This window comes from Drosophila tropicalis, unplaced genomic scaffold (assembly GCF_018151085.1).
Source record: "Drosophila tropicalis isolate 14030-0801.00 unplaced genomic scaffold, ASM1815108v1 contig_593, whole genome shotgun sequence".
Classification (NCBI taxonomy): domain Eukaryota; kingdom Metazoa; phylum Arthropoda; class Insecta; order Diptera; family Drosophilidae; genus Drosophila; species Drosophila tropicalis.
Window position 1 is genome coordinate 13,877,020 of NW_027173070.1, and position 26,801 is coordinate 13,903,820.

General features: G+C 39.6%; 1 protein-coding gene across 1 annotated transcript; it reads left to right on the forward strand.

Annotated features, from left to right (window-relative positions):
• The first annotated feature begins 4,051 nt into the window (after window positions 1-4,051).
• On the forward strand, window positions 4,052-26,033 carry ASPP (Ankyrin-repeat, SH3-domain, and Proline-rich-region containing Protein). Its single transcript, XM_068288849.1, has 9 exons — window positions 4,052-4,181; window positions 19,234-19,582; window positions 20,115-20,382; window positions 21,960-22,183; window positions 22,283-23,323; window positions 23,604-24,625; window positions 24,698-24,915; window positions 24,977-25,179; window positions 25,276-26,033. The coding sequence occupies exons 2-9, from the start codon at window positions 19,379-19,381 to the stop codon at window positions 25,318-25,320; spliced, it is 3,225 nt and encodes a 1,074-aa protein (XP_068144950.1). The 5' UTR covers window positions 4,052-4,181; window positions 19,234-19,378; the 3' UTR covers window positions 25,321-26,033.
• Window positions 26,034-26,801: the final 768 nt, after the last annotated feature.

The following is a 26,801-nucleotide window of genomic DNA, read 5'->3' on the forward strand; positions in this document are numbered from 1 at the left end:
CTCTCTCTCGTCTCTCTCTCTCTCTTTCTGTTTGTCGGTTATGCCGGTTTGTGCCGTTAACCAACGTTTCTTGGCCATCTTCGTCAGTGACTGCTTCATTGTTGTTGTCATCGTCGTGGTGGTCTGTGGCCTCCGAAAAGTTCCTTCCGCAAGAAGACACATTTGAAAGTTAATAACCGTTTAGCAACTTTCGAGTAAAGCAAATGGAATTCTTTGGCATCGGGATTACATGACAATTTTATGGCCAAAACACTAGAACACATTTTTGTGGGGATTATCAAATTGATTTCATTTTATGTGGCATACTTTCAGGGGGTGAAATTGTCAAAGAATTTCCTAATGAAAATGTTGATAAGTTCCTTGCAAAGTTGTTAAGACCAAAATAGTTTTTCTAGATTTTTAAAAACTTGACCAAAAAAAGAAATAGATTGAGAATTTTAAAAAACTCAATGGCTTACTAAGGCTTTTGGAGTCCCTTTCTTTGTTTTTATCTAAGGAAAAGTGGTTTTTGATTTTTAAAGAATATTATTCTTAACTGATAGTGAACTAAAAATTATGTTTATTAAATGTTATATTTGAACAAAGTTTATTTTCAGTTTAAAACGCTTTACAGAAAACAGATTTTTGATAGTGAACTAAAAATTATGTTTATTAAATGTTATACTTGAACAAAGTTTATTTTCAGTTTAAAACGCTTTACAGAAAACAGATTTTTGAAACCGATTTACAAGTATTTCGCAAATTACTTTTCGACCTTTAAATTCTATATTAGTAAGAGGTTTAAATGATTAGTTTACAACTATGCAAACAGTTATCATAAGAGATATACAAACATAATTAAATTCATTACTTTTATATAACTAATTCAGCCAACAACTGTTGAGTTTCACTTGGGTTTATTACACCAAAGAACTTTAACAATTTGTATTTTTTTTTTAAATGTTTTTTTCCATTGTATTTTTTATCGATTTTTTTTCAAAGTTTTTCATTTACTTTCATTTCATTTTCCTTTCATCTACTTTTTGTTTTCATAAACTTTAGCCAGAGTATGCATGAGTTTATTGCAACATGAAGAAGGCCAAATGTCTGACCATTTAAAAGAATATATATATTTTGTTTGAGCCAAGTTGACTCACTTGTTTTTCAAACAGTTGAAAGTAGTTTTTGAGAGTAAGAATCACATTTTATGTATGAAATAATTTGCTATTTATTAGATAAACCGGCGTAAAGCCAACAATAAATAAGTTGAGTTTTGCCTAAAAGTGGGCAAAGTAAGGGCATAAACTGTTTAGAAGAAGTTTATGGGTAACTTTCTTGGCAAAGTTTTGTGTTTTGTGAACAAGGTTTCTATTTATTTTTAATAAGTGTTTAACTCGAAGGCTTAACAAGTGACCCCAAAACCTAGACGTTCTGCTCATGTGTGTCTATGATCAAATATTCGAGTAAATTTCTTCGTGCCTGAAATCAATTATTTATTTGACTAATTATGACAGAATGATGTACCTAAGTGTGGCCCCTTTAACATGAGTTTTCCATTTGCCAACTGGGCAAATAACCTTGCCTACAGCTTGTGTGTGTGTGTGTCTGTCAGAGTGTTGGCCCAATGTCATAACCTATTGCCATTTGGTATATGTATACACACTTACATACATACATACATGCATATGTATAAATTGTGTTGTATGCCCTCATGTGCCTCATGCCGGACGTTTTTTGGTAAGAAGTACTACATACAATATTTGTATTAGCCTATTTCCTTAAGTGCAACGTCAGCTTGGCATGGCCAACTGTTGTTGCCTCTTCTTGGTGGTGGTGCTGCCAAACCCAGGGAAAAGACAAACAACCTACAAACACACACAAATACACAAATGAAGCCAAAGAGAGAGAGAGAGAGAGAACCAAGGGAGAGTCACGCACAGACCAACCATGCAGATGTGACTACCGAGAGGGCTTGAATTTTTAATGCAAAAGCTACCATTCTCAGCGGCATATTTACATTTGAGCTCAATGTCAATTGTGTTTATAAATTAATTTGCAAAAAGACATATGTACATACATACATGCATACATACATATACACCCTTAGCCATAATATATTGTGAATGGCAGAGGGGTCAAAGGGGGTGAGGGGAGAAAAGATGCATTGCAGCAATGGCATTGGCAGCTGGAGTCCTCCCTCGACGACAAACGAGCATAGCAAAAAAAAATATATATATATTTATATAGGGGGTCAAATCTAGCTGTGTGTGGCGGCAAAACCCAAAATTCTCCTACACTCCAATGCTCTTTCTAGGGAGCCATAAGTCATGGTAAAAATAAATAACAATTTGCTTCAATTTCCAAGGCGTCTTAACCCATTTCGATGGCCTAGGTGAGGCCTAGGTGGAAAGCCTTTCTAGGCATTGCAAACATCTCGGTTAAGCCCATATACTCCTTTTTCGAAAAGGGTAAAGAAAATTGTCAAAGCGGCAAACAAGCATGCCTTTTGTTTAGAGGCCATTATGAGGCTTGGGCTTGGGCCTCGGTTTCAGTTTTGTTTTAACTGCCACTGGCAGGCAAGCAACCAACAGGCAACATCACATATGGAGTCAGAGTCCCTCCTCAACGCCATCTTTATCTCTCCTGACCTGTAGACAACGCCAACGACAACGAGGACGAGGAGCTAATGTCGCATTGTTGTGTACATTCATTGTATGTTTTGTATGCGTGTGTGTGTGTGTCCCCGTGTCGCCATGTCCTGTGTCCTCAGCTGGCGTGACAGGTTGTTGTCGTCGTTAGACGTTAGACGCATGCTTTTGTCTCGTCTATACGGCAGCTGCCATCAGAGTTGGAGGTCCTCGTAAATATTTGCGCACAAAAGTCGGCAATGATTTGATGCACACACACACAAACGCACAAACGCACGCATACTCCACACACACACACACACATAGCCAAATAAAACTAGCTAAACAGCTCGCTGCAAATAAAAAGAATGAAGCAAAGAGAAAGAGAAAAAAAAGACAGCCTAGGCCCCAGCAGGGGATAGCTAATTTGAGCAAAAACAGAATGACAGCGACATCAGGAACAGCCACCGACACACTATCTCGTAGGAGTCCTACTGGCACAGTGGGACTTGGAATTCCTTCAAGCCATTTAAATTTGTCACTAGAAATTATTCAACATATTTGTGTCTGAATAACACAAAGAAATTATTTGAAAAGGAAGATTTGTTTCAATTTAAAAGCAAAGATCAAATTTATCCTTGGACCTATTCGAAACTTAATTAGATTTGATTTATGAAAGGATTATTCCTTTCCATAGATTGGAATTCAAGATATATTGCAATTTCTATGACAAACATTTGAACTTGTGTAGAACATCTTGGAGGGAGCAAATCCATTTAACCCATTCTTCTATCATAATTCCATTCTCCATGGAATGCTTTGTGTTGTCTCTGGGGGAAATTTTAGTTTCGTGTAACAGTAAATTATCACATATGTAAGTATTAATGGAACATAGAAATCAACTTGATAACCCAGCCCGCACCACTGCGTCCCCTGCCGCCAAAATGTGCCTCTCTCACTCTCTCCCTCTCTCTCTGAAGAAACTTTCACTTGAAATCACTGTGCCTGCCAGCCAGCCAGGCTGCCTGCTGTGAAATGGTTGAATAGGAAAAGAGACCACGATGACGACGAAAGGGAAGATGAAGAAGGAGCAGGCACGCACACAACGCACTTCCTTCTTGCAGAATTCTTTGGCGAAATGCAAGTGAGCAAGAGCAAGAGCAACCAAAACCTACCCCAATCCAGACCGCCCCCTCTCAACACACATCCAACACTGCCCTCGCCCTCGGATGCGATGCAATCGGCTTGCCTTCGTTTTGCCGGTCGTTTGGAACTTCGTGTGCCACTTCGTTTTTTGGGGGCCCAAAAGAAGGAAAGACGACGATGACGACGACGACGACCGAAAAACACGGCGACAACATTTAAAGCAGCAGCAACCGTTGCTTTCAGTTGTTGTTGGTGTGCTGCTTTTTCGGACGGTTTCAATTTCATTTTCAGTTGTGCATCGACTGTCGCCCGCGTAACACAACGTAACGGAGAGACCGTTTGAAATCGAATTCGCGAATAACGTAACGCAAGACGAGAATTTTACGTTAAAAAAGCGTAAATATTGTCGCTTTGCCGCATTGCCAGTGTGTTAGTAGATCACCACTGTATTGTGTGTGAGAGGTTTTGTGTGTGTGTGTGTCTGTGTGAGCGGCGCGCATTTTGTGAGTTATTAAAATGCGATAAAAACCAGTGAATCGGTAATAAAGCGCTTATCTTTGGCCGCAATTACGACAACATAAAGGGGAAAAAGAGGGGGGCGGAACATAGAAGCGCAGCGGGTGCCAGGCAGCCGGCTGCCAATTATGCCGGGTAACATGGTGCTGCAGAGGGGGTCAGGGGGGGCAGAGGTAGAGGTGGAAATGAAGTCAATTGTGCCCGCCCGCATCTGTTACAAATGACAGCAAACAGACAGACACACCGAGTTAGAGCGAGATGGAAATAGAACACACACAAAATACAGTTTTCTGTGTTTTCCTTCTGTTTTTTTTTTTTTTCTTTTTTTGCGCTGCTGTTGTTGTTCCCATCCGTCTCCCATTTCAACAGCAGCAGCAGCAGAGCCTAAATATATGCTGTCAGTGGCTGCTATGCTTTAGTTAATAGTTGTCTACGTGTGTGGCATATTACACACATTAAGGCATAAGCCAACTACCAACCACCTACCCAACCACCTATCACCTACTCCACTTACACCTTTTGAGTTGGGTATCCCTCACATGGCATCGCATCGCACCGCTCACACGCTCGTCCATAGACGTGGCCCAAAGTAACTGCCTCATTAGGGGGGAGTCGACTCTGCCATATTAATCTATTAACCCAAAAGTGGGTGTAAATTTGTGACTTATTATCGTAAGTGAATTGTTTTTTGTTTCCCTCTAAACTGATGGCCAAGATGACATTTCGATCAATCTCTATACTAAGTGCCCATTCAAAAGAATGATACAAATGAAAGTTGATTTACTAGCCAATTGAAGGTGTTTATAGCCATATGGGAATCAGCTGGAAAACAAAAACTTCTGGCAAATTTTAAAAAGTTTTCTTATGTGGGATTTGAAGAAAAAGATGTAGGCTATAATTGATAAAAAGTGCGATAGTGATTCATTAAAAGGGACAACTGAATTATATTGTATTCTTTTCGACAATGAATCAAAAGTAAAATTTGAGTAGTTAATCAGATATCATTGATGGTCAAGCAGTAGGTAAAAAGGTCAAAGATATAACCAAACAGTTAGGTTATGCAGAATTCTTCAACAATCTTCTCCACTTTTAAGAATATATCTTACATATAATTAGAATTAAAAAGTAGCCCATATGGTTTAAAGCATTTATGATTGTTTGACTAGAGTAAAACATTTAGTTTCTCTGTCTTTTAATTAACACAATCAACTAAACTCTTTGAGTAAGTCTCTAGCCAGTATTTACCTCTTGAACAAAACCTCTTCTCGGAGCTTTGTGGATAAAATATAAAGCATGTATGTATATATGAATGGGTATATGCCACAGATAAGATATGTGTGTTTTCTCTTTTTAAATACATATAAATAACATGACTAAGTGTCAATGTGTAAAGTGAGATCAATGACATGAACTGCCCACTAAAAGAAAGCCAACACCGTTTTAGCAAAATTTTAATAGGCAAAATAAACTTATTTAGTCTCATTGTTTTCCTTAACATGCAAAACTGATGCAAAACATCGGAATTAAAATAATAGACTTATTCAAAAAAACATTTTCTCGAATTATAGCCATGTCTATTTATCTATCAAACAAAACAAATAACAAATATGTCTCAAATAAATACTAACAATTGCATTATGTTAAATTGTACAAACCAAAAATAAACATTTTTGTCTTTAGGTTTCTGGTTAACTTTTCTTTTCTTTTTATTAAGAAATAATAACAATTTAATGATAATAACTAGAAAATGAACAAGATGAAAGTTAAACTTGTTTAACTATCTAACATTTACCTGTCTTTCGTGTAGATTACGCCACGCCCCCCTTTTAGAACCATGTCTCTGTGTTTGGTGTTTGTTTTTGTGCCTGGCTTTTGCTTCCGCTTCGAGTATCTTGAAAACATTCAAAGTATCTTTCAGATGTGCCACTTGCCGTGTGCTACTTTTTTATTATTATTACTTTTTTTTTTCGTCTGTCTCTTTCACTTTCAGTGGGTTTTTTTTTTTTTTTTTTTTTTTTGGGTGTTTATGACATTTAAATCAATAATGTCCCCCGCACTTCATGTTGCGCGTTGCAATTCGGTGCGGATTTGTAGGTTCCCCGCAGAGAGAAGGCAGATCCGCCCACTGTTTCCGCCTCCTTGTGGTCCTGATTCTAGTCCTGGTCTTGGCTTAAGTGCAATATTAGAAAAGGTGACTCTGTCGTTGCCCTGAATTTGCTTAATGAGCGCAATTTTTATACCTACTACACCTAGATATATAAAGTATATGTATATATAAATTCTTTTTGCCATGCAGCTTTTGCCGCAGATACTTGCACACACTTATTTAACGCTCATACGCCCCGTTGGCGGCTTACATTTTTCTTTCTTTCACTACGCCCCCATAGCAAGGGCAGGTTGGCGGCTTTTGTTTGGTTAGGCAGCAAGAGAATTAAGAACTGATGGCTAACAAGACGGGTAGAGCCAGATGAGGGAGAAGATGCACGCTGGCAGCAGGTCATGTGGCTGCTGCATAAATTATGTTTTGTTGGGGATGTGTTTTTTTTTCATATTTTTTTCTTATTTACCAGCATTGAAAAGGCATGCATCGTCCTCCTCATCGTGCCTGCGTAATGCCTTCTCAGTTAACTAAATTTTAATGAAGATGCAGACAGTTCCCTCTCATTTACTCTGCCTTCTTGACCAACTTTGTGGCATTTTAATTTGTTAAGTGTGCAACACACACACACACACACACTCTCTGTCTTACTCTCTATCCTCTTGACCAAAGTGTCCAAAAGCTGCCACAATTCTATTTAAATTTTTTTTGTAAGCTTCCGCTCCCTTTTTCTTCTCCTTGGCTCTAACTCTTGGCTCATCCTCAATGTTTGGTCAATGTTTTAATCGAAAGTTACATAAGAACAGCAACAACAACAAGAACGGCTACAACAAAGAAATATTTAAACATTATCTACTCGGACCATGTCCATGAATTTGTTAATTAAGCTTAATGTGCAATTTTAGCTCGAAAAGGAATGTGTGTGTGTGACCCAAGTTGTTCAACCCCAAAGAACCCCAACAAAACGAAACCGAAAACTCCTTCAAAAACTGAAACTGAAGCTGATTTAATTTAAATTTCGTGTGTAGAAAAAAAAAACGTACAAGAAAAGGTGCCAGAAAGAACAGTAAATGTCTTTCCAAATGTTTTAAGGGATTAGAGAGACAGAGAGAGAGAGTAAAAGAGAGTGAGATTTTGGAGATTTCTTAGCCATTATCTTGGCCTGATGCTCATAAATTTAAACTCATTTTTTAGTGCCTGCCACGCAAAAGGGTCGCAAACTTTTAGATTGCCAGATAATTGCATAATTTTTGAAGGTGTTTTTCCAGAAGTTTTCTTTTGTTTAACAAAAAATAACAACAAAAAACATGGCCTAATCCACAAGGCCTAACAAGTTTGTGTTTTTTCCTCTGTTTTTTAATGTATTTTAATGACTTTTTGTTGCACTTTGAAGAATATTAATCAAATCTTTGAGAAAAGCCTTCAGTTTAACTTTGAAAAACCTTGAATAACTGCCTTAAGTAAATTGAAACGAACATTTTAAATTGTTGTACATTACAATTAAAATTAATATAAGAAAACCTACAACAATAATGCTTAAACATTAATGATTATTACGCATTTTTCGAATGATGAAATGAAATAAAGTAAGTAGATTAATTTGCTTTTCATTTGTTCGAATGAGTGAACACTTCTATTTAATTATTAACTAGGAGTTGAATTTAAATTTCATCAACATTTTATTGACTGTCAGATGGAAATTGTCTTATTCCTTCGTTTTTTAACTTTTAGCCCTTAAGGATTTGAATTCAAGGGCAGAAATTGTATTTGTTTGAATAAAAAGAAATGTTGGTAAGAGTTTTCCATCACATTTATTTTTTATAAGTAGTTTAGCTGGTTTTCCTCCATTTGCCATTGACTTTGCCTGTCGATTTATTTAGCTGACAATTATAGATCCTCTTTTTGCCTAGTCAGAGAAACTTTTAAGACTAAAACATTTCATTATTCTTCTTGGATGCCTTCACTCCTCAGCTCTGTTTTCTGTTCATTGCCCTATAACAATTTGTGGTTCCTCGGCATCTCCCTCAACTGACTGCCTACCTCAATCTTTTCTTGTCCAACTCTAAGGCCATTTGCTCTTAGCACTTCACTAATCTGTCCATTGTGAGACATTGAAAGTGGGGAGGCGTGGTTGGTCTACGCCTTTTGCCTCTTTGCAGCACTTCATAACTGTTTCTCTTATGCCCTTCGGTGGATGGTGGCAATGGCGATGTGGAAGAGGTGGAAGAGTAGGAGGTTCAGTTGAGTGAATTTACGGCCACAGTCAACACTCATGGTCAGCTTTAGTCCCAATGTTCATGGTCAATGAGCGGGTTCATGAACTTCAATGCACACAGGTTGCTTGGTGAAAGGAGGGAGGAGGAGGGAAATTTGGGAGATTGGGAGGCGTATTATACACCAGAGAGCATCCTTCACGATTACTTAATATTAATGACTCCTGGCCAGGGCCCAGAAGTGTGGTCAGTGTTCAGCGCTCAATGTTCGTTCCCTTGCCAAAAAGATTCTTTGGCGCTGATGTCGCAAATCTGTCCTCGTCGATGGGAAAGTTTTTTTTTTTTTTTTTTTTTGTTGTGTGCGCCTCAAGTCTCAAGTAATGAATGCCTTTTGTGTGTAACTTGGGTAAGAAGGAGGAGGACCAGATGGATGAAGCTGGAAACTGGCAACGTTTTATCTTTGCATTGTGTGTTCGACAGCGTCAACGGCGGCGGCAGATGGAAATATTTGCTTAAGCAGATTTAACTACATTAACTTAATTAAATAAGTATTAAATAGAACAGAAACAGAAACACAGATGATTGTATGCGGGTTTCGAGAGTGAGTGGGGGATAAGAAGGGGTTTGAGGTGGGTAACTGGGGGCGTATGCGTAATATTGATTGATTTCAAATTACAATAAATGCCATTTGCCTGGCCTGGTTATTGTAATCGTTGTGTTGTGCCCTAGGCATGGTTGTTTCCACCCCTTGCCAGCCCATCAGCCCCCCACCCATCCCCATCTCTCCTCCCTTTCTCTGTTCTCTGTTTGTGCAGTAAAGAGTTCAATTGATGTCGATTGTCAAGTTTGTCGACTCTTTTACCATATCTCTGGCTCATTCAGTCATTCATTCGTTCGTTGGTTCGTTCTATTGTCTCTGCCCTTAAGCTGTTTGCCATTGGTTTTTGGTTTTTGGTTCTTTGTTCTCTGTGTGAACATTGCGTAAATGTTGTTTTAATCAAGCACTTTGTTGTTGTTGTTGTTGTTAGTACTTGATTGCTCACACATTAGTGAAACGAAAGAGAGTTTGGCGTATAACACAGAATAGATAAGAAAAGGAAAGGAAAAAGCAAAAAGCATTGCCATCATAATTAACAATCCCAGATGAAAACAGCTGCCACAACTCCGCCCATTTTCCACCCACTTTCACTTCCACAACCACTTCTATTGCCATCCCAACCCACTCAAGGCCAACTGTGATTCTGCTGGTTGGGTGACCATTTTATTATATTTGTCTGTGCATAATGTTTTACCAACTAAACCAAAACAGAAAAAAAGAGGGAAAAAACAGAAAATGCCAAATGGAAAACAACTTTGTCTCTGGATTTTCTCTGTTTTTCCTATTCCATTCTCTAGTACAGGCTCTCTCACTCATTCTGTGTCTCTAGTTTGGTTTTGTTTGTTTGACAAAATGCAATTTCAATGCGCACAAAGCTAGAATTTGACTTTTTGGGCTAAGAAATGGAGAAGAACCTAAGAGAAAATCCATTAAAATAATTTAATGCATTTCATTTTGTGGTCAGCAATCGAAGTCAACTGAAACAGAAGCTAGAAAATCTGATGAATTCATCATTGATTGACTTAACAATTTAAAGCAGAAATGTGTTGCCAAGCTGGAGAAATAAACTCAAAGATATTCATTTTACATTCATTTTTCCTCCCATTTAAAGGTCATGGGCACAACTTGTGTTTGTGTGTTTGTGTGTGTGTGTGTGGAAGAGAAAGAAAAACTGCATATGAAAATTGCAAAACGGAAATATGCAGAAATTCTCAATAAATAATAAATGTGTAAGACAATTAGGTAACTCAATCTTTTTTGTGCAATTTAATATGCCATGCTGACTAAAAATAGTTTCTTCGAATAATCTTTTGCTCGTTACCTTTAGATGCCAATCAATCTAGCTTCCTGTCTCGTTCTTTCCCCGCCCCTCTTTCACTTTGATTGCAAGCAATTGCATTTCACTTCCATGTGTATTAGTGGCCGATTGATTACTAGTTTTGAGCTTCAAATGGAAACTAATTACAAGCAATGAAAGAACTTAAATTGACTCAACTTGCGTTTCTTCTTACTCAGCTAAAATATCTTTCTCACTGCTCACTCGGCGTATACTTGATATACTCGTAAGAACCTTTTGTGGCCACAAATTGTAAAAGCAAACACTTTAAAGAGATTTTCTTCATCTCGTTTTCCTTTCGTGCGAGAACAATAAAAGTTTACTTTAAAGAGACTGCAAACATTTCTTTGTTTTTTGTTTCCCTTTACAGGAAGGGTATATACATTTTGGACATCAGTTCGTAATTGTTTTGAATGTCTTAAGAAATAGATGAAGCTGATTAGAATGTTTAGACCCTATGACGGTTCATTTACTACTTACTACAAACATTCTTTAGTTCTATTTTGAATAATAATAAAGTCAAAGTTAGCCATATCAAAACTTGGCTAAAACTTGACCATTTAAAAGTTGAACAATATAGAACACAGCCAAGACACTTTGGGAAACTAATTTTTTAGCCAGTTTTTGCAAATTTTAAGGTTCTATAGTTTTACTTTTTAGATGATAGACTTTTCTTCCCAAATTTTAACTTTTAATTGCCATAAAAACCTGGAAAAAGTGGTTCAGATTATGATCAGACTAGAGCCTTTTTATGATGAGGTTTTTTGTTACTTTTAACTTATAAGTACTTAGATTACAATTATTTGTTTTAGATAATCACTCTAAAGCCAAGCAAAAATAGAAATGATCCTAGGGTATATAATTTTCAACATTGCTGAAATGTATTTAGCTTCTGGTTTTAATTAATTTATATTGTTTTACACATTGAAAAGTTTGCTAAAACAAAAAAAAAAAAAAATGGAATCAAAACCAAATAGATGCCAAATATTTGAGTGCAGCAGAATTGAAAGAATTGTTAACAATTCTATATTAAATTGTCTAGCTTTTGGAAGAAAACCAAAATGAGATTTCCCTTTTGAGCCATGATTTAATAAAATATTTTGGCCTAAATTTCTTCAACCTGTCTTGCTTAATTCAAACTTGTGCCTATTTGATTGGGGAAAAGTGAACCAAGTCGAATCGATATTCAGTTGGAGCACGCAATAACTAAAATAGACTGAAAACGCTAAAGGTAAATTTCAGTTGTAGGTTGATCAATAATTGTCAGATGGCAAACCGAAAACAAAACAACGGCAACAACAATAACAACAAAAGGAACAAAAAAAGGATGTTTTGAAACCAATTTTGTTTGAATGTCACGCATGAGTCTCTGACAGCTGGAAAATTTTTGGGCGTCATTCAAGAGAAATAATGAAGAGTCCTTCAGTTGTACGTTCGATTCGGTTCGGTTCGGTCAGTCATGCCGTGCTACTATCTAGTCGAATTGGCGAGCAATGTCCGTGTCTTTTTGTAGGGCAATTTGGGGGGCGGGGGGTGGAAAAACATTCCCCCAAAAAGGCAAATTGCTGCTTCATTTATTTATAATAATTACAACTGTAAAAAGTTTTAACAGTCATTTGAATGGCTCGTCCTGCTGACGGTCTAAAAGTTTCCCTTCAACTCAAATATGCAGGCTAATAGAGGCCCCCGTCTTGCCCCCCCCTCCCATTTCACCATGCCATTTGCTCCTACCCAGCAGAAAGCAGCAGAACAATTCCAAGTTCCAAGACCATCTCCTTGCTATCTCATCAATAATTAAGGAAAAGAAATTGAACTATTATTCTGCAGGCAATCACAGTTGCCTACCGACCCCCTCTCCCTCTTCCGCTCCTACCCCCTTTAGTTTGGTCCTGGCGGTGTTTGTGGGTGTAATTTAAATTTAATTTTTTGAATTATTGCATCCAATTTGTTGTAACTGTTGTGTGTTTGTGCGCGTGTGTGTGTGTGTGTGTTGGCCAGTTGGCCGGCCGACTGACTGTCTGCCCTTGCGTGCATAATCCATGATTATAACAACAACAACAACAACAAATAAAAACGACTAAAGTAAAAAAAATGTGCTTAAATTTTTAATGTCCCTCCCCTTTGGAACACACTGCTCCACATTTATTACACCCTGCTCCCCGCCGATTGTTCTCCCACGTCCTCTCAGTTTTTTTACTGTGTTTATTTTGATTTCTTCTTTTTTTTTTTTGTTTTTGTTGCTCATCATATTTCTTTTTTCGTTTTTATTATTTGCATTTTTATGCTTATATTGATTCAATTGCTTTCGGCCGTGTAAATTTTATGTATCAATTTGTTTTTTTGTTATTATTTTTACGTCAATTATTTAACAACCAACCGAAGAGTGAGTGGGTGAGAGAGAGAGAGACGGATGGACGATCATTGGGTGACCATTGGCTTGATGAATTCAATAAAGCATTAAATTGAAATTAACAATTTTTATAATAGCAAATCCAATTAAGTTGCAAAACAGAAGCGACAAAACTGAAGGGAAATACTTAATTCTATGTACTTTATCTCTACATTGTGAAGTGTGTGTGTGTGTGAGGAGTGCTTGGGTGTGTGTGTAAAAAATAATAAAAGCAAAAATCCATTTCCATTAATTTTACTGGGCACTTAATTAACAAAAATCATTCCGAAATGCCAATAAGCTGCAGTCGAGAAAAAAAACACCAGCAACAAGAGAGAGAGAGAGAGGAAAGAGAGAAAGAGAGAATAATGAAAAGGATGGACGTACAATTCTGTGGGGACTCGGCCTATGCGAGGGTTATATAAAGAGTTCGTGTTTCTATTAAATGTTTCTTCGAAACGAAATTTCATTTCAAATGGGAATAATTTTTGACAATATTTATTTAGTTTTAGTTAGTTTTAGTTTATTTCAAGGACACGACAAAGTCCAAAAACAGCTCGCTCTCCTTAATATTAATCTTGGTTCCTTTCCTCCTGTATTTCGTTGGTTCTATGCCTTTTTTGGATTTGGCTAATGTTAACCCAGACCCTGAGCCATTGCTCATTCTTAAAAGACTTTTTGCAAAAATATAAAAACTTAAAATTAAAGAAAATACTTCAAGGAATTGATTGAATCCAACTTTACCCCAAACATATATTGTTTTCAGAGTCAAGTTTTTGTGACTATTTAGTTTAATTTATTTTGACATAGATTAAGGCCTAGTAGCTACTGCTAGTAAGAAGATTGGCTTTAATTTACAATCACTGCCCAATCACATTATAAATAAATAACTTATTTTGACATTATTAAAAGTGTATTTTGGAAGATAACTTTGATTAGAATTGAAGATTTCTTGCCAGCTTAGGATGGTTAGTTAAAAACGTCCGTTCACTTCAACTGTCACTTACAGAATGTCTCTTTTATTTAATTTTTCTCGTGGTTCAAGATTATCTCTCTCTCTCTGTGAGAGAGAGCTTATCTTTATCTTAAGATCTATGTATTACACAATGGGTGTTATTAGTGTTTATCATCATCCTTCTACATAGCTTAAATATTACTACACCAGGGAAGTATCCAAGGATAAGCGCCGATCTAAGTAAACGAGCTGTCTCGAGCTGTCTGAGAGAGATTTCCTAAGAGTCTAAAAAGAATCTCGAATTATTGTAATGAGTTCCCATTGTGTCCTAAATTTTATAACTTTCTGGCTGACCTGAAAGGATTCTATATACCCCTTTTAACTTTTCTAAGATGTTATTGAACTGCCCTCGTTACTAAATTCTGCAAACTTTGGCCCACAACATAAATAAATTTAGTTCAATTAAAACATTTTTGTATGTTGATATATAAATATCAAACCAATTATTTTATAAACTAAACAAATGTAGAAAATGTGGAAGAGAAATTCCATTTATAATTGATTTTTGTGTGTGGCAATTTGAATAAAATTTAATTATGATAAATTACATGGAGAATATTTAACAGTCGGTTTGTTAATTTGGTTAAGTCTGTGACCTTGAAGTGCCACGCATTTATTTATTTTTCGTCTTCTTTTTTTTTTGCGTTTTGCTCTCATTTTTGCTCATTTGAAACCAAAGAGGTCAGGTCAGGGGCGGTCGGTGGGGGTTTCGGGCCAGTTCACGTGTGTGGCACACCTGCCACCTTTTACCCTGCCTCCCCCCCCTTCACCATCCCCGTCTCTACATTGGACCCCTTTTTGCCTTCACCCGGCATTTCGCTTTAATTACTCTTGCGGAAAATTGCTTCAACTCTCAACTTTGTTGAGTGTTAAGCGTTTCGGCACGAGCAAAACGAAAAAAAAAAAACAAAAAAGAACCTAAAACAACAACAAAAAAAATGAGGGAAAAAAAAGTGTGGAAAAAGAAAAATACATCGACTCTCTAGCTCTTCTTCAATGACGGTCAGTGGGAATAACTGGACAAACTGTTGGCCAAAAAAAAAAAGAGAAGGAAAAAAGTGAGAACCGCAACCGCAATAGCCACAGTCCACCAGTCCATGGGACTTTGTTGGACATCAGCAGAACGTCACAGCAAACGACCATCGAGAAGGGGCTAACATGGAGGGGTGCGGGGGTAAACGCAACCCAAACGTGAGAAGCCTTCGCGTGAGCGACGACTTAAGCCCTTAGAGCTAGCGTTTTGTTGTGCTTAAGATTCAACCGAGCGAACCTCCCTTAGCCCCTGCGGTGGGGCATCATCACCTTGCCGCTGCCGCTGTTGCTGCTGCTGCTTGACATGAGTGTACAAAAGTTTTTTGCCCAGCCAAAAGCCACTCGCAACTGAAACCACTTGGAACAAACCGTTTGCCGAAGGAAAAGTGCCACTAATGTCTGCTCCAGTAACTGAACCAGGAAAACCCCCATACCCAAGTAGTGAGATGATGGTCGATTGAAGGAGCAGAGGATATGCAGTCAAGGTGCTGTGTCTGTGTGTGTGTGTGTGTGAGGAATCCTTGTACTGAATTCAGCATATGCTGTGAGTCTGTGTGGTTACTGTGGATTGCAGGTGTCCTAGATCTTTGGTCGTTTCACAGTTTTAGATGTCCTCGTCATTTGTCTCTCATCGTTGCACACAAATTGCCAAAGTTGCGGACATTTTCGATAGAGGCAGAGAAACTTTGTTGCCTCTGGCAAATTAATTAAAATACAAAATGCCACAAAACATGCCCATTCCATTCCCCAGGACCAAAAACCAAAAGAGCACTGACTACCAGATTGCCAACCAACCAACCAACCAGCCAACCAACCAACAAGGAGATCAGTCGTCGTCCTAGTTGCGTTTTAGATTCAGCTGCTCTGGCATGAAACATGCTTCCGCAGTGCATATCCTGTTTGTAATCGATTTGGAAAATGTGCAGCAGCAGCAAGGACACAGCAGAAGGCGACAAGGCGGAGGCGTTGGTTAAAGGAAAAATGAAGTAGGAGAAAGAAAAAAAAAAGAAAAAAATTAGCAATAAACGTGCGAGCACGCGATGTGCTGTACCCGGTGCCCATGTCGTCACGCCAAAGCTCTGCTAAAGGACCAAAAAGGACTAAAATCAATAAAATGCTTGTTGCTCACAAACCAGCCAGCCAGCCATTTGGTCGGTGAGTCGGCGAGCCAGGCCCAGTCTGTGAGCCATTTATACAATGCCAGCAACATGGTCGCAAGTCGCCGAGTCGCGACTTTTCTCGACGTCTTTCAATGTACAATTAGATTGGTTTGCCCACCACTCCCCCTCTAGTGCCCTTCGTTAGCCTTCTTCTCTAACCCACACACACACACACACACAGCGTTAACTCCTTTATCGTTGCTGTGCAACATAAATAGTTGCGTTTTCTTTACTTCACAATTTTTATACCATTTTTTTTTTTGTGTTAGCGAAAATATTTGAAATTCCAACAAACTTGGCTACATAGTCCTTAACCCCTTCTGCATTCCTCTAACCCCAACCTGCCGCCCACTCAATAGCATTCAGTCTCTCTTTAGTGCTCTGGCACCATAAATGGCTAGAAAAATGTTAAGCATTTTGCTCGTTACATGCTCCAAATGCCAGCGACTTATTATTATTATGACAAACTTTGTTAATTGGAAAATATTCAAAAGAAATTGCTTTGCTTTTTGCGAATTTGCCACATCCTTGTCTCACGATGCGAAACAATTTTCGGTGGTTTTGCCTTCCTCCGTTCCCACAGATTGGGGCGAAAAGTTTTACCTTCATTACATATACATATATATGTTTCTATATATTGAAAATATTTGGACAGTTGGTATCTAAAAAGTTGATTTTACATTGAGAAATCTTTGGAAAGGATAAAAGTTGTAATAAGTGGAAAACTTTTCCTGTTCTATATGAGTTGAGGAGGCTAAAACTTTTTAAAGTCCTAATTAGAAATATCATGAGAAGGACCTAATTGATTCACATTTGTCATATGCTCTTGCTGCACATCCATTGTTTGGAGTTGATTTGGAATAAAAAAAGTTAAGAATTGGTAAAAGAACTCGATTGTAATGTCTTTTGTTTAGAACAAAAACTCAGTCATTGGTTAAATAAAAAGCCTGATTGACTCATTCTTTTCTCTTTACATTTGCTTACAATTTCCAGCTCAGTCTAAGACCAACGAGAAGCTATCAGAAATAAAGGATCTTCTATATTAATTCATCAGCTTCTAGTTCATTGCTTTTTCCAATTGATAGCCAACTGCATGGGAAGGATAAATCACTGCAATCCTTTGATGAAATTATCATGATGTTGAAAGCTTAAGTGAAAGTTAATGTTGACCCTTGTATTCGCTTGGGATTAAGTAAAGTTTTAATTTGATTTATGTTTTTTTGTAGAGTGTATCGAATTGAATTACCCATTCGAAAGATAGAAAAGTAACTCAAAAGGGAGACCTTTCATGTTTCCATTTCTCTTGAAATGAAGCTATATACTTATTTCATGTTTATCAATTTTTTGCCCATTTTAAATATTTGTAAATTGATGTCTTCGATTTGCTGCTAGCTGGTCCAACTGAATGGACCCATTCATACATATGTCTACTCTATATTGTTGTGGCGAAACCCTTCTTGGCTTCCTTTTTTTCTTTTTTTGGTGTTGTTGTTTGCTTGGTTAATATGTATATATCAACTGATTTGTATCTCTTTTTTTATATTTTATATTACCCCATAAAAGGGTTATAAATTGACTTGGAGAGTAAGTGGCTCGGAGCGGGTATTATGGGAGGAGGGGAGAAACGGGTGGAGGAGTTTCGACTGACTGGGTTGAAGTGAAATCAGTTCATGGTCCTACTGCAAATCCAATTGCGCTCCCTCTGTCCGCTCTCTCTCTCTCTCTATCTATGTCCTTTAGCTTCTTTTATGCTTCTCTGTGTATATCCTTTTCTACTCCTTCTTCTCGGTTTTTTTTTTTCTCTTCTACTGCCATTGATCAGTGGCAAATAGAAGGCAATCCCATGCAGGCCATCAATAAGTATGGCCCTGGATATAGAAAAGTTGAGATGATGCTAAAGCTGATGCCAATGTTGATGATGATGAGCATGAGGTTGGTGGTGTCATAGTGTGCGGTGTGGTCTAGTAGTACTTTGTAGTGCTTTCTGGTGGGGCTAGTGGCTTTCGAGTACTGTGAAGGCAATTGTGAATTGTCGTCGTTGTCGTCGTCGTCGACGTAGTAAATAGTTGAAAGACATGACGACATTTTATTGTTTGCTCAATGTTTAGCTCCTTCTCCGGTTTATGTGGTCTCTGTGTGGGTGTGTCAAGTGACTGTGGGAGGAAGGGCAGCAGTTGAGTATGAGTTCGGTCAATATGCTTAGCCCACTCTCTCACTTACTGACTTTCTACCCTATTATACCCTTTCAGTGGGTTAAGTTATATAGTTCACTCATTAAAGACTCATTATAAATCATTTAACTACTACTAGTTCATAATGTTGAAAGGGAAGAACTTTCGGACTATTGGCATGGATTTTTGTCGTTTGTTAAGGAATTTCCTAACTGACAGAGAGTTGAGAGCTAACCGAAGTGAGTGTATATCCCAGTCACTACAAGCAAATTGCGTCTGCGATATTACTTTTTTCTAGTTCTACTTGACTGTAATTGTAAGTGCTAGCGATTATGTACACGCAACTACTACTACTACTACTGCTAGTATATGCCTTTAACTGGTGGTGCCTGCCAATGCCATTGGCCGGGGCATTGGGGGGACTAGGGCTAGAGTTATGGGTGGTGATGGGTTGTGAGGGTTACCCCGTTGCGTCAAGCACTGTTATTGTCACGGCTGTTGGGCGCTGCCCGTTGCCAATGACAACCCAACAAAGTACACACACCCACACACCCAAACACACACTCCCTTCAGCCTCTCCCGTTCTCTGTCAACCAACTCATACAAAGTATGCTTTCAATCAGGCAACACTGAATTGAAAATCCATTAACGAGTACAAGGCAGAGGCGTCATCTGGTTGGGTGTGGGTCCTAGCCATGCCACGGCCATTGCCACTGTCACTTCCAATGCAGCAGGAGCAAGTGGCAACAGCAGCTGGAGAAGGAGAAGGAGAAGCCATTCAAGCCTTGTTCGTTATATTTTGCGCTTGAACAATAAAAACAAATTTTGTGCTCAGTGTGTGTGCGAGTGCTGCATATGCAAAAAGGACTCCAAGGACAATATTTTCACACACACACTTGCACACACCAATATCAATAGAAGTGAATGGCAAATGCATTTTTAACTAAATATAGTTACATCAGCAATAAATTCAAAAGGTTAAAAAGTGTGACCAAAAAAAAAAAGCAAAGAAAATAAAAACAAAGAGACCAAAAAGTGACAAAGAAGTGTGTAAAAGAAAGAACAAAAGAAGGAGACAAACCCGCCATCGCCATCATCATGCTAACCTGCGTCTGTCGTCCCGTTTCTGGCAATCTGCCAAAAATGCCACACGCCTCAATGATGCCCCAAGTGCGAGGCTCTTCATCGTCATCGGCCGTATCGGCATCAACATCATCATCATCGTCATCGCCATCAGTTAGCCCCACTGCCACCAGCAGTCCCCATGTGGATCTGGTGGTGACCTGTGAGCCCAAACTGAATGTGAGTATCCCTGCCACCACCAAGACCAAGGCCAAGGGCAAGGGCAGATGCAGAGGGAGGGCGGGGGCAACAATAATCCATATTTATTCGAGCAGAGATGAAGAATGAAAGCTGTAGAAAAAGTCAACCAAATTAGCTTACATTTTTCTCACACACACGCACACACACACACACCAAGACATAGATACATATATATACGTACAGATAAAATATAACTTGATTTATGACTGACCACCAAGAGAATGAGAACCAAGAACGTTGACAACTTTGACTTTGTCTTTGACTTTCAAATTGGATTGGAGCTGGGTCTCGGTCTGTGAATTTTAACGCCTAAGATTACGATTATAAATTGTAAAATTTCATTTTCACTTTTGACAAAGACACACGCCCAAGACACATACACACATACACACAAACATACACACACTTACTGAGGACACCTTTGAGCTTATCGCCGTCTAACGATCTGTTTCACACACTAAAAAAACTAATTCCATTTTCCCCGCTTTCTCTTTTTCATTCTCGTTGGCAGGTGCCCAGCAGGCTGACGTCAGCCGAACTGAGGGCGATGGCTTTGCGACAGCAGCAGCAAATCGACAGCCAGCACCAGCTGCTGGCCACAAAGGAGCAGCGTTTGCGCTTCCTTAAATCGCAGGAGGTGCGCAGCGCCGTGGCCAGTGCCGAGGGTGAACGATTGCGTCGTCTGCGGGAGCGTGTCGAGGCGCAGGAGACCAAACTGCGACGCCTGAGAGCACTGCGGGGTCAAGTGGATCTGCAGAAGACCTACAATGTAACACTGAGTAAGTGCACTAGCTAGCCCAGTAGCAGCAGCCAAACGGAGGAGGAGGAGGACGAGGTGGATGAGTCCAATTGAGTTAAGCACCACATGCATCCTCAAGGACATGTTTGTGTAGGGCGAGATGGGGATGGGTTGGGTTTTAGCTGGATTAACATGTGTTAAAACCGTGTTGAGTGGCGATGCCGCCGCCGCCGCCATCGCCATCGCCATCGTCCTGTCTTCTGTCGTTAGTCCAACCCCTTGTGCGTGTGAGGATTTAATTTATGTATGTGTGCCACTTTGTTGTCCTTTATGATTGCCTGTGGGCGGTCGACAGTGGCCAAGAAAGCTCCCTCCCATTCAATACAACGCCCCTATTATGTTAATGAGTTTATGCCTTGGCTATGGCTGTAATTAGTTTAGAGGGATGGCGGATGGGGAGGACAGGCAGCTTCCTGTTTTTTTTTTTTTTTTTGTTACCATTTCCTCGTCCATATGTGACCAAGAAGATAGTGCTTGATGACAACTTGGCCAACGAAAAATATGCAAAACGTTTATAAAATATTCACCATAAAAAAGGGACTCTCCCTCGCACAGATTAGAGGCAGAGTGACGGAATGGCTTGGAACAGGAGCAGGAGACTAACATTTTGATTAGGGCAGCTTAACCCTTTAAAGGCCACACACGGTGAGACACACACACACACTCATATGCAGAGACATTATCCCTGACGCATATCAGACAAAAGGTTTAACGATTTATTTATACGACATTTTTGCCACTAAGCACTATGGGGATAAAAACTCAGATTTTTCGGGACGAAGCAAATGGAATGGGAATTCAAATTTTCTAGATTCTTATTCATTATTTGCTTTAAGAAACTCAAAATCTGTTGCATAGTTTTGGGCATCGTTTTCTTCTGTTTTCTTGAAAACTGCTTGAAATTTTAATTCAAAAATAAATTCTAACAATTGTCGAGCTAACAAACTGCACAATTAATTTCAATTGTGTTTTCATTTTCACTTTAAGATTGCTGAGTTTTTGTTGTATGATTTATGCTTGTTGATTGCTGTCGGGCAAAGCATCTTGTACACCTGCAACATGCATGTTCTTCAACAAATAAAACGAGAATTGGCAAGAGAAAAGAACAAAAGAGTAAAAACAGGTGCTTCTAGATAGTTTTGTTTACCACTTTTTCAACTATATTTTTGTGGTATCTCTGATTAAACCAAACTCAAGCTCAGTTGAAGGTACACGTCAGCAACAATGGCAACATCAAGTTGTTAAGTGGCCAGATAAAACGATAGATATCGAATTATATTATACATATTTTGAGGTAGTTTACTTTGATCGCGTGGGTTAATTGGAATTTAGTTCAAAAGCACTGCAATTTGACCCATAGTGCAGAAATTGTTACAGCAAAAGGTAGCTAAAGTTAAGGTAACTTAAAGAAATGGCCCCGTTTACCCCGATTGCCACTCCGTAATTCTGTGAAAGTTGCCAAAAGGCCATTAGGAAGCAGGACTCGCTTGAGTTATGGCTCCGCTAATCCGTTTAACCTTTTCTTTTTTTCTCTCTTTTTCTCTTTTTGGTACTTAGGCAATGACCTGGACTCAATTCGAGCCTTATTCAGCGAAAAGGAAAAAGAGCTAAGCCTGGCGGTGGCCAAAGTGGAAGCCCTTACAAGACAATTGGAGGAACTGCGTCGTGACCGACGATGTCCGGTCAATTTGCTGGCTGCCGCTGCCGCAGGCAATGGAGTCGCTCAAACTTTGCCGCCCCAGGCATCGCGGGAGCTAGAGAAATTGCGCAGAGAACTAATGGTAAATTGATGAGGGTGGAAGAGAAGGGAAAGGGGATTGCACTACAAAGTGACTTTTAAAACTCAATTTCCAACCGTTTCTCTTTTTGTCGCTGTATAGTACCGGAATCAATTGTCGCTGCAACAGGATGCACGTTTGCATATGCAACGCGAAGCACTGCAGCAACGTCAGGCGGAATTACGTTCGGTGGATCAGCGTATTTATGAGCTGCAAACTCGCCTGCAGCGCAAGAAACAGGCCAACAATCATCACCAGCAGCAACAGCAATTGCAGCAACAACAGCAGCAGCAACAGCAGCAACAACAACAGCAACTGCAACAGCAATTGCAACAACAGCAGCAACAACAACAACCACAGGCTAGCAAACATGTAGCTGGCAGCGTAGGTGGTGTTGGTGGTGCTCCTCCTGGTGGATCTAGTGCTGCTGCTGCTGCTGGAAGTGGTGGAGTCGCTGCCCTTAAGCAGCAATTACTACAGAAACAGGTCAACCAGCTGGCTGCTGCAGCAGCTGCCGCTGCCGCTGGTCGTGCCCGTGGAAATGTCGCCGCCGTCGAGCCATTTATTCATACACCGCAAAAGTCTACTATCACATCGACGGCCAGCTATTTGAGCGGTGGCAATATAATGAAACATGCTGCGGCAACGGCCAATACCAATCAGCAGAATCAGCTCATTCAGGACCTCACCCACATGAAAATAACACCGGGCAGTGGTTTCTTTGCCAGCTCTGTGCCAACTGCAACGGCAGCTACATCGGCGGCAGTCGCAAATAGTTCAAGCAGTGAAAGTGATGAATCCAAATTGGCCAAAAAACTACTAGCAGCCAACAATAGTAACAATGGTAACGGCAACTCCAATGCAATCAAGGTCAAAGCAACGCAGGCGGATCTAAGAAAACAGGCACAAACCGAAGCCATGGACAGTACAACGCATATTTATGCTGAAGTTGGGCCCAAGAAAAGAGATCGAGAAGCAGCAGCAGCAGCAGCGGCGGCGGCGGCTGCAGCAGCAGCAGCGGCAACAACAGCAGCGACAACGGCAACTGCCACAGAGACAACGTCAGCAACAACAGCATCTCCATCTGCCAGCACTGGAACACCCGCGATTGCTGCTCTTAAGAAACAATTGCTCCAGAAGCAGGTCAGTATAACCACAGGCGAAACTAGAGCTGTGCTTTGCCCCTTTAAGTATGCAACAGGCTGAAAAAGTTTTCATTTTCTCCATGCTTTTTCTACAACCAATCTTTGCTATGAGGATTATGTTTTATGCACAAAACATTACCGAATTTCTTTAAATAGCGACATTTTGCCCTCCTTATTGCATATTTTAGGTGGCAAAGTTCCCTCCCCAGATGAGCCACTGCCAATACAATTATAAATTGATCTCTTCAACCATTTTTATTCCTTCTCTTTCGACACAGGCTAGCACTAATAATGGAACTACCGCCTCCGCCTTGATAACCAAGCTTAATCAACAGGCGACGGGACAGCCCAAAGACTCCGCAGCGGAGCAAAAGAAAAACGAAGTTTCTGTGACCAGCGAAACATTATCCGAACGCAATCCTCAGCAGCAGTTAACCGTGCATAGCATGCCTCTGGGTGCGGTCAGTAAATCTGTGGCCATGGCTGCCAAACCGCTTCAAGTCCAAGTGGCAGTGCCACCCCGTAAACCCATAAGCAGTGTGGCGCCAACCAGTTCGACCACGAGCGCGATACCCAAAATGATAACCTACAGTCCGAAAGTGAATCGAGTGGCCCCAAATGTGGTTCAAATGGATCCCTCACGACCGGCTCTGCCCCCGAAGCCTAGCAAAATGTCACCCACTGAACAGGGATCACCAGTTGAGGCAAAGCCGAGTCAATCTCAGAGTCAGTCGCAGCCTCAGCAAACCTTTGGCCTGCAATCGTTGAACATCAATGATAATTTGCCCATCAAGGCCAAACCTCTGACCATACGAAAGCAACCGCTTTTCGAGCAACCTCGTCTCAAATCTGGTTCCAGTTCAATGGCTCCTCTGGCCAATGTGAAATTGCAATCGGGAAGAAAATCGGATGCGCCTGGCCCAGTTAGTCAAGCGACAAAGTCCTCACCAGAAATTTCACCTCAACACTCGCCCATTAGCAACTCCCAGTCGAGTTCCAGCGTCGATGAGACGGATCGAATGACGGCAGCAACATCAACGACAGGCGGTGCAACGGCAACGGCAGCTGAATCATTGGCAACATCTTCCTCCACCACATCAGCAACGAAAGCAACAAAACCCAAATTGGGCCGAAGGGTAAGCTTTGATCCTTTGGCCTTGCTATTAGATGCCAGTCTGGAGGGTGAACTAGAGCTAGTGAAGAAGACAGCCATGCAGGTGGCCAATCCCAGTGCGGCCAATGATGAAGGCATCACCGCCCTACACAATGCCATCTGTGCCGGACACTTTGACATAGTGAAGTGAGTAGAGTTAATCTCCCATCCCAGTCATCCCACAATTCCACGATTTCGTTTTCGTTCTCTTTTCCGTAGATTCCTAGTCGAGTTTGGTTGCGATGTCAATGCCCAGGATTCGGATGGTTGGACGCCTTTACATTGTGCCGCCAGTTGTAATAATCTCAATATGGTCAAGTTCCTGGTGGAGAGTGGAGCCTGTTTATTTGCCTCAACGCTATCGGATCACGAGACGCCCGCCGAGAAGTGTGAGGAGGATGAGGAGGGTTTCGACGGCTGTTCCGAGTATCTATACAGTGAGTGAGCTGGAAAATTATGCCAGAGAGAGTCTCTTATTAATTAAGTTATTGTCCTTAGGCATACAAGAGAAATTGGGCATCCTGCATAATGGGGATGTCTATGCTGTCTTCTCGTATGAGGCACAGAATGCGGATGAATTATCCTTCCATGTGAATGAGCCACTGATCGTCCTGCGGAAGGGAGACGATGCCGAGAACGAATGGTGGTGGGCACGAAATGCTGCAGGCGATGAGGGCTACGTGCCGCGCAACCTGCTAGGAGTAAGTACACACACATACATATGTACCACCAACCCACCCACCCATCCATCCATCCATTCATGGGACTGACTAATGCCTTTTGCATTCTTTTTGTAGCTTTACCCACGTGTGCCACCACAATCGCCACATTTCAGCGATTAGCAGTTAATACGCTTCACCATACTGAAGAAAAAGGCCGGACGACTTGTGCAGAAGCGTTACATATCCAAGTTTATCTAAAAAAGGCTGGCTAATTCAGAGCACGTTCTGCCCACCACCCGCCCCGCAACTCATTCGCCCACCCACCACGACGAGTCACATTTGTTATGAACGAATTATTTATTGCAGTTCATATAAAAATATTTTGTTATATTTTTGGTTTCTTTTTTTCTTTCCTGTTTACTTTTTGTTCTGCAAAAGCCACACGAAGGAATGGAATATCGACTCACACACACACACACACGATTGTCCTCCATATGGGCCTAAACATATGGTGTGGCAATTATATATATATATATAGAGTCATCTGCATGCAACGCCCAAAACACGCCTTGAATTAGCCTTGCCTTTCTCTCTGTCTCTCTCTCTCTCTATCACTCTTTCTCTCCTGCATACGTACAATAAATTAAATTCCATTTAAGCTCTGTAGGCTTAAGGTCTCCCTCCTACCCATTCCCTTATTGAAATTGTTTCAAAATTTCAAATTTTCTGTGCATAAATCTAAAAATTATTCATACATGTTCGCCATGTTAAGCAAAGCTGAAACATTTTTCATATAATAACTACAAATTATCTTTCGTCTGAATATTAAGTACTTTAAAAAAAACAAAACGAAACAATTACAAATATCTAACTGTAAGTATTTAAATACGAAAAAAAAACAAAAGAAAACGGATTCAATTTGTGATTATTTTTGTATAGAAATTACAAATTATTTAATCAGTTTTAATTCTTATCAAACAACAAAAACTGATTCGTTGAGCAAAAAGTAAAATGCCTAATGAATATAAACTTAAATTTAGTTGTACTTATATACATATATATATTTACATACTTACAAATACATATACATAAATACTTATATATTTAAAATTATAATATTATATTAACTTGCCTAATTCGTACCACTTATTGTTAGCATTAACAAACAAATACAAAAAGAGAATCAAAATCAAACACAATAAATATACAAATTCGTTGGAAAATAAGCAAACAAGAATCCAGAGCGCCTTTTGTTTTCGCAAGTACTGAAATTTCTTCAACTAAAAGGATTATTTTGTCTAAAATTACATATCCTTCAGGATCAGGACGAAACAGCTCCTCATAGCATGGATTAACATCTATGTGAATGATATTTGGCTAGTCCTGCGAGAACTCGATACATCCATGACTAGTTAATTCTTATTTTCCTTGCCAACAAAATTAAAAATATTATGTAGCATACTTTTGTGATGACATTAAATATTGCTTAATAAAGTTGGTCGACTTCGGTATATCATGCACCTAGCAAAACAACTATTTGGAATTATTAAGACCAAATATATAATATTCTATATAATGCGTATAAACATTATGACTTTTTTCCGAAAATCGTTTTTAATATTATTTATTGAGATTTCATTAGTAATCAGGTTAGTTTTCCA

Bases quoted from the DNA above. Each gene is read 5' to 3' on its own strand.
- ASPP (XM_068288849.1), top strand. From the start codon at position 19,379: ATGCTAACCTGCGTCTGTCGTCCCGTTTCTGGCAATCTGCCAAAAATG. The intron at 19,583-20,114 runs GTGAGTATCCCT...TCTCGTTGGCAG, and splicing joins CCTGTGAGCCCAAACTGAAT to GTGCCCAGCAGGCTGACGTC. The intron at 22,184-22,282 runs GTAAATTGATGA...GTCGCTGTATAG, and splicing joins AATTGCGCAGAGAACTAATG to TACCGGAATCAATTGTCGCT.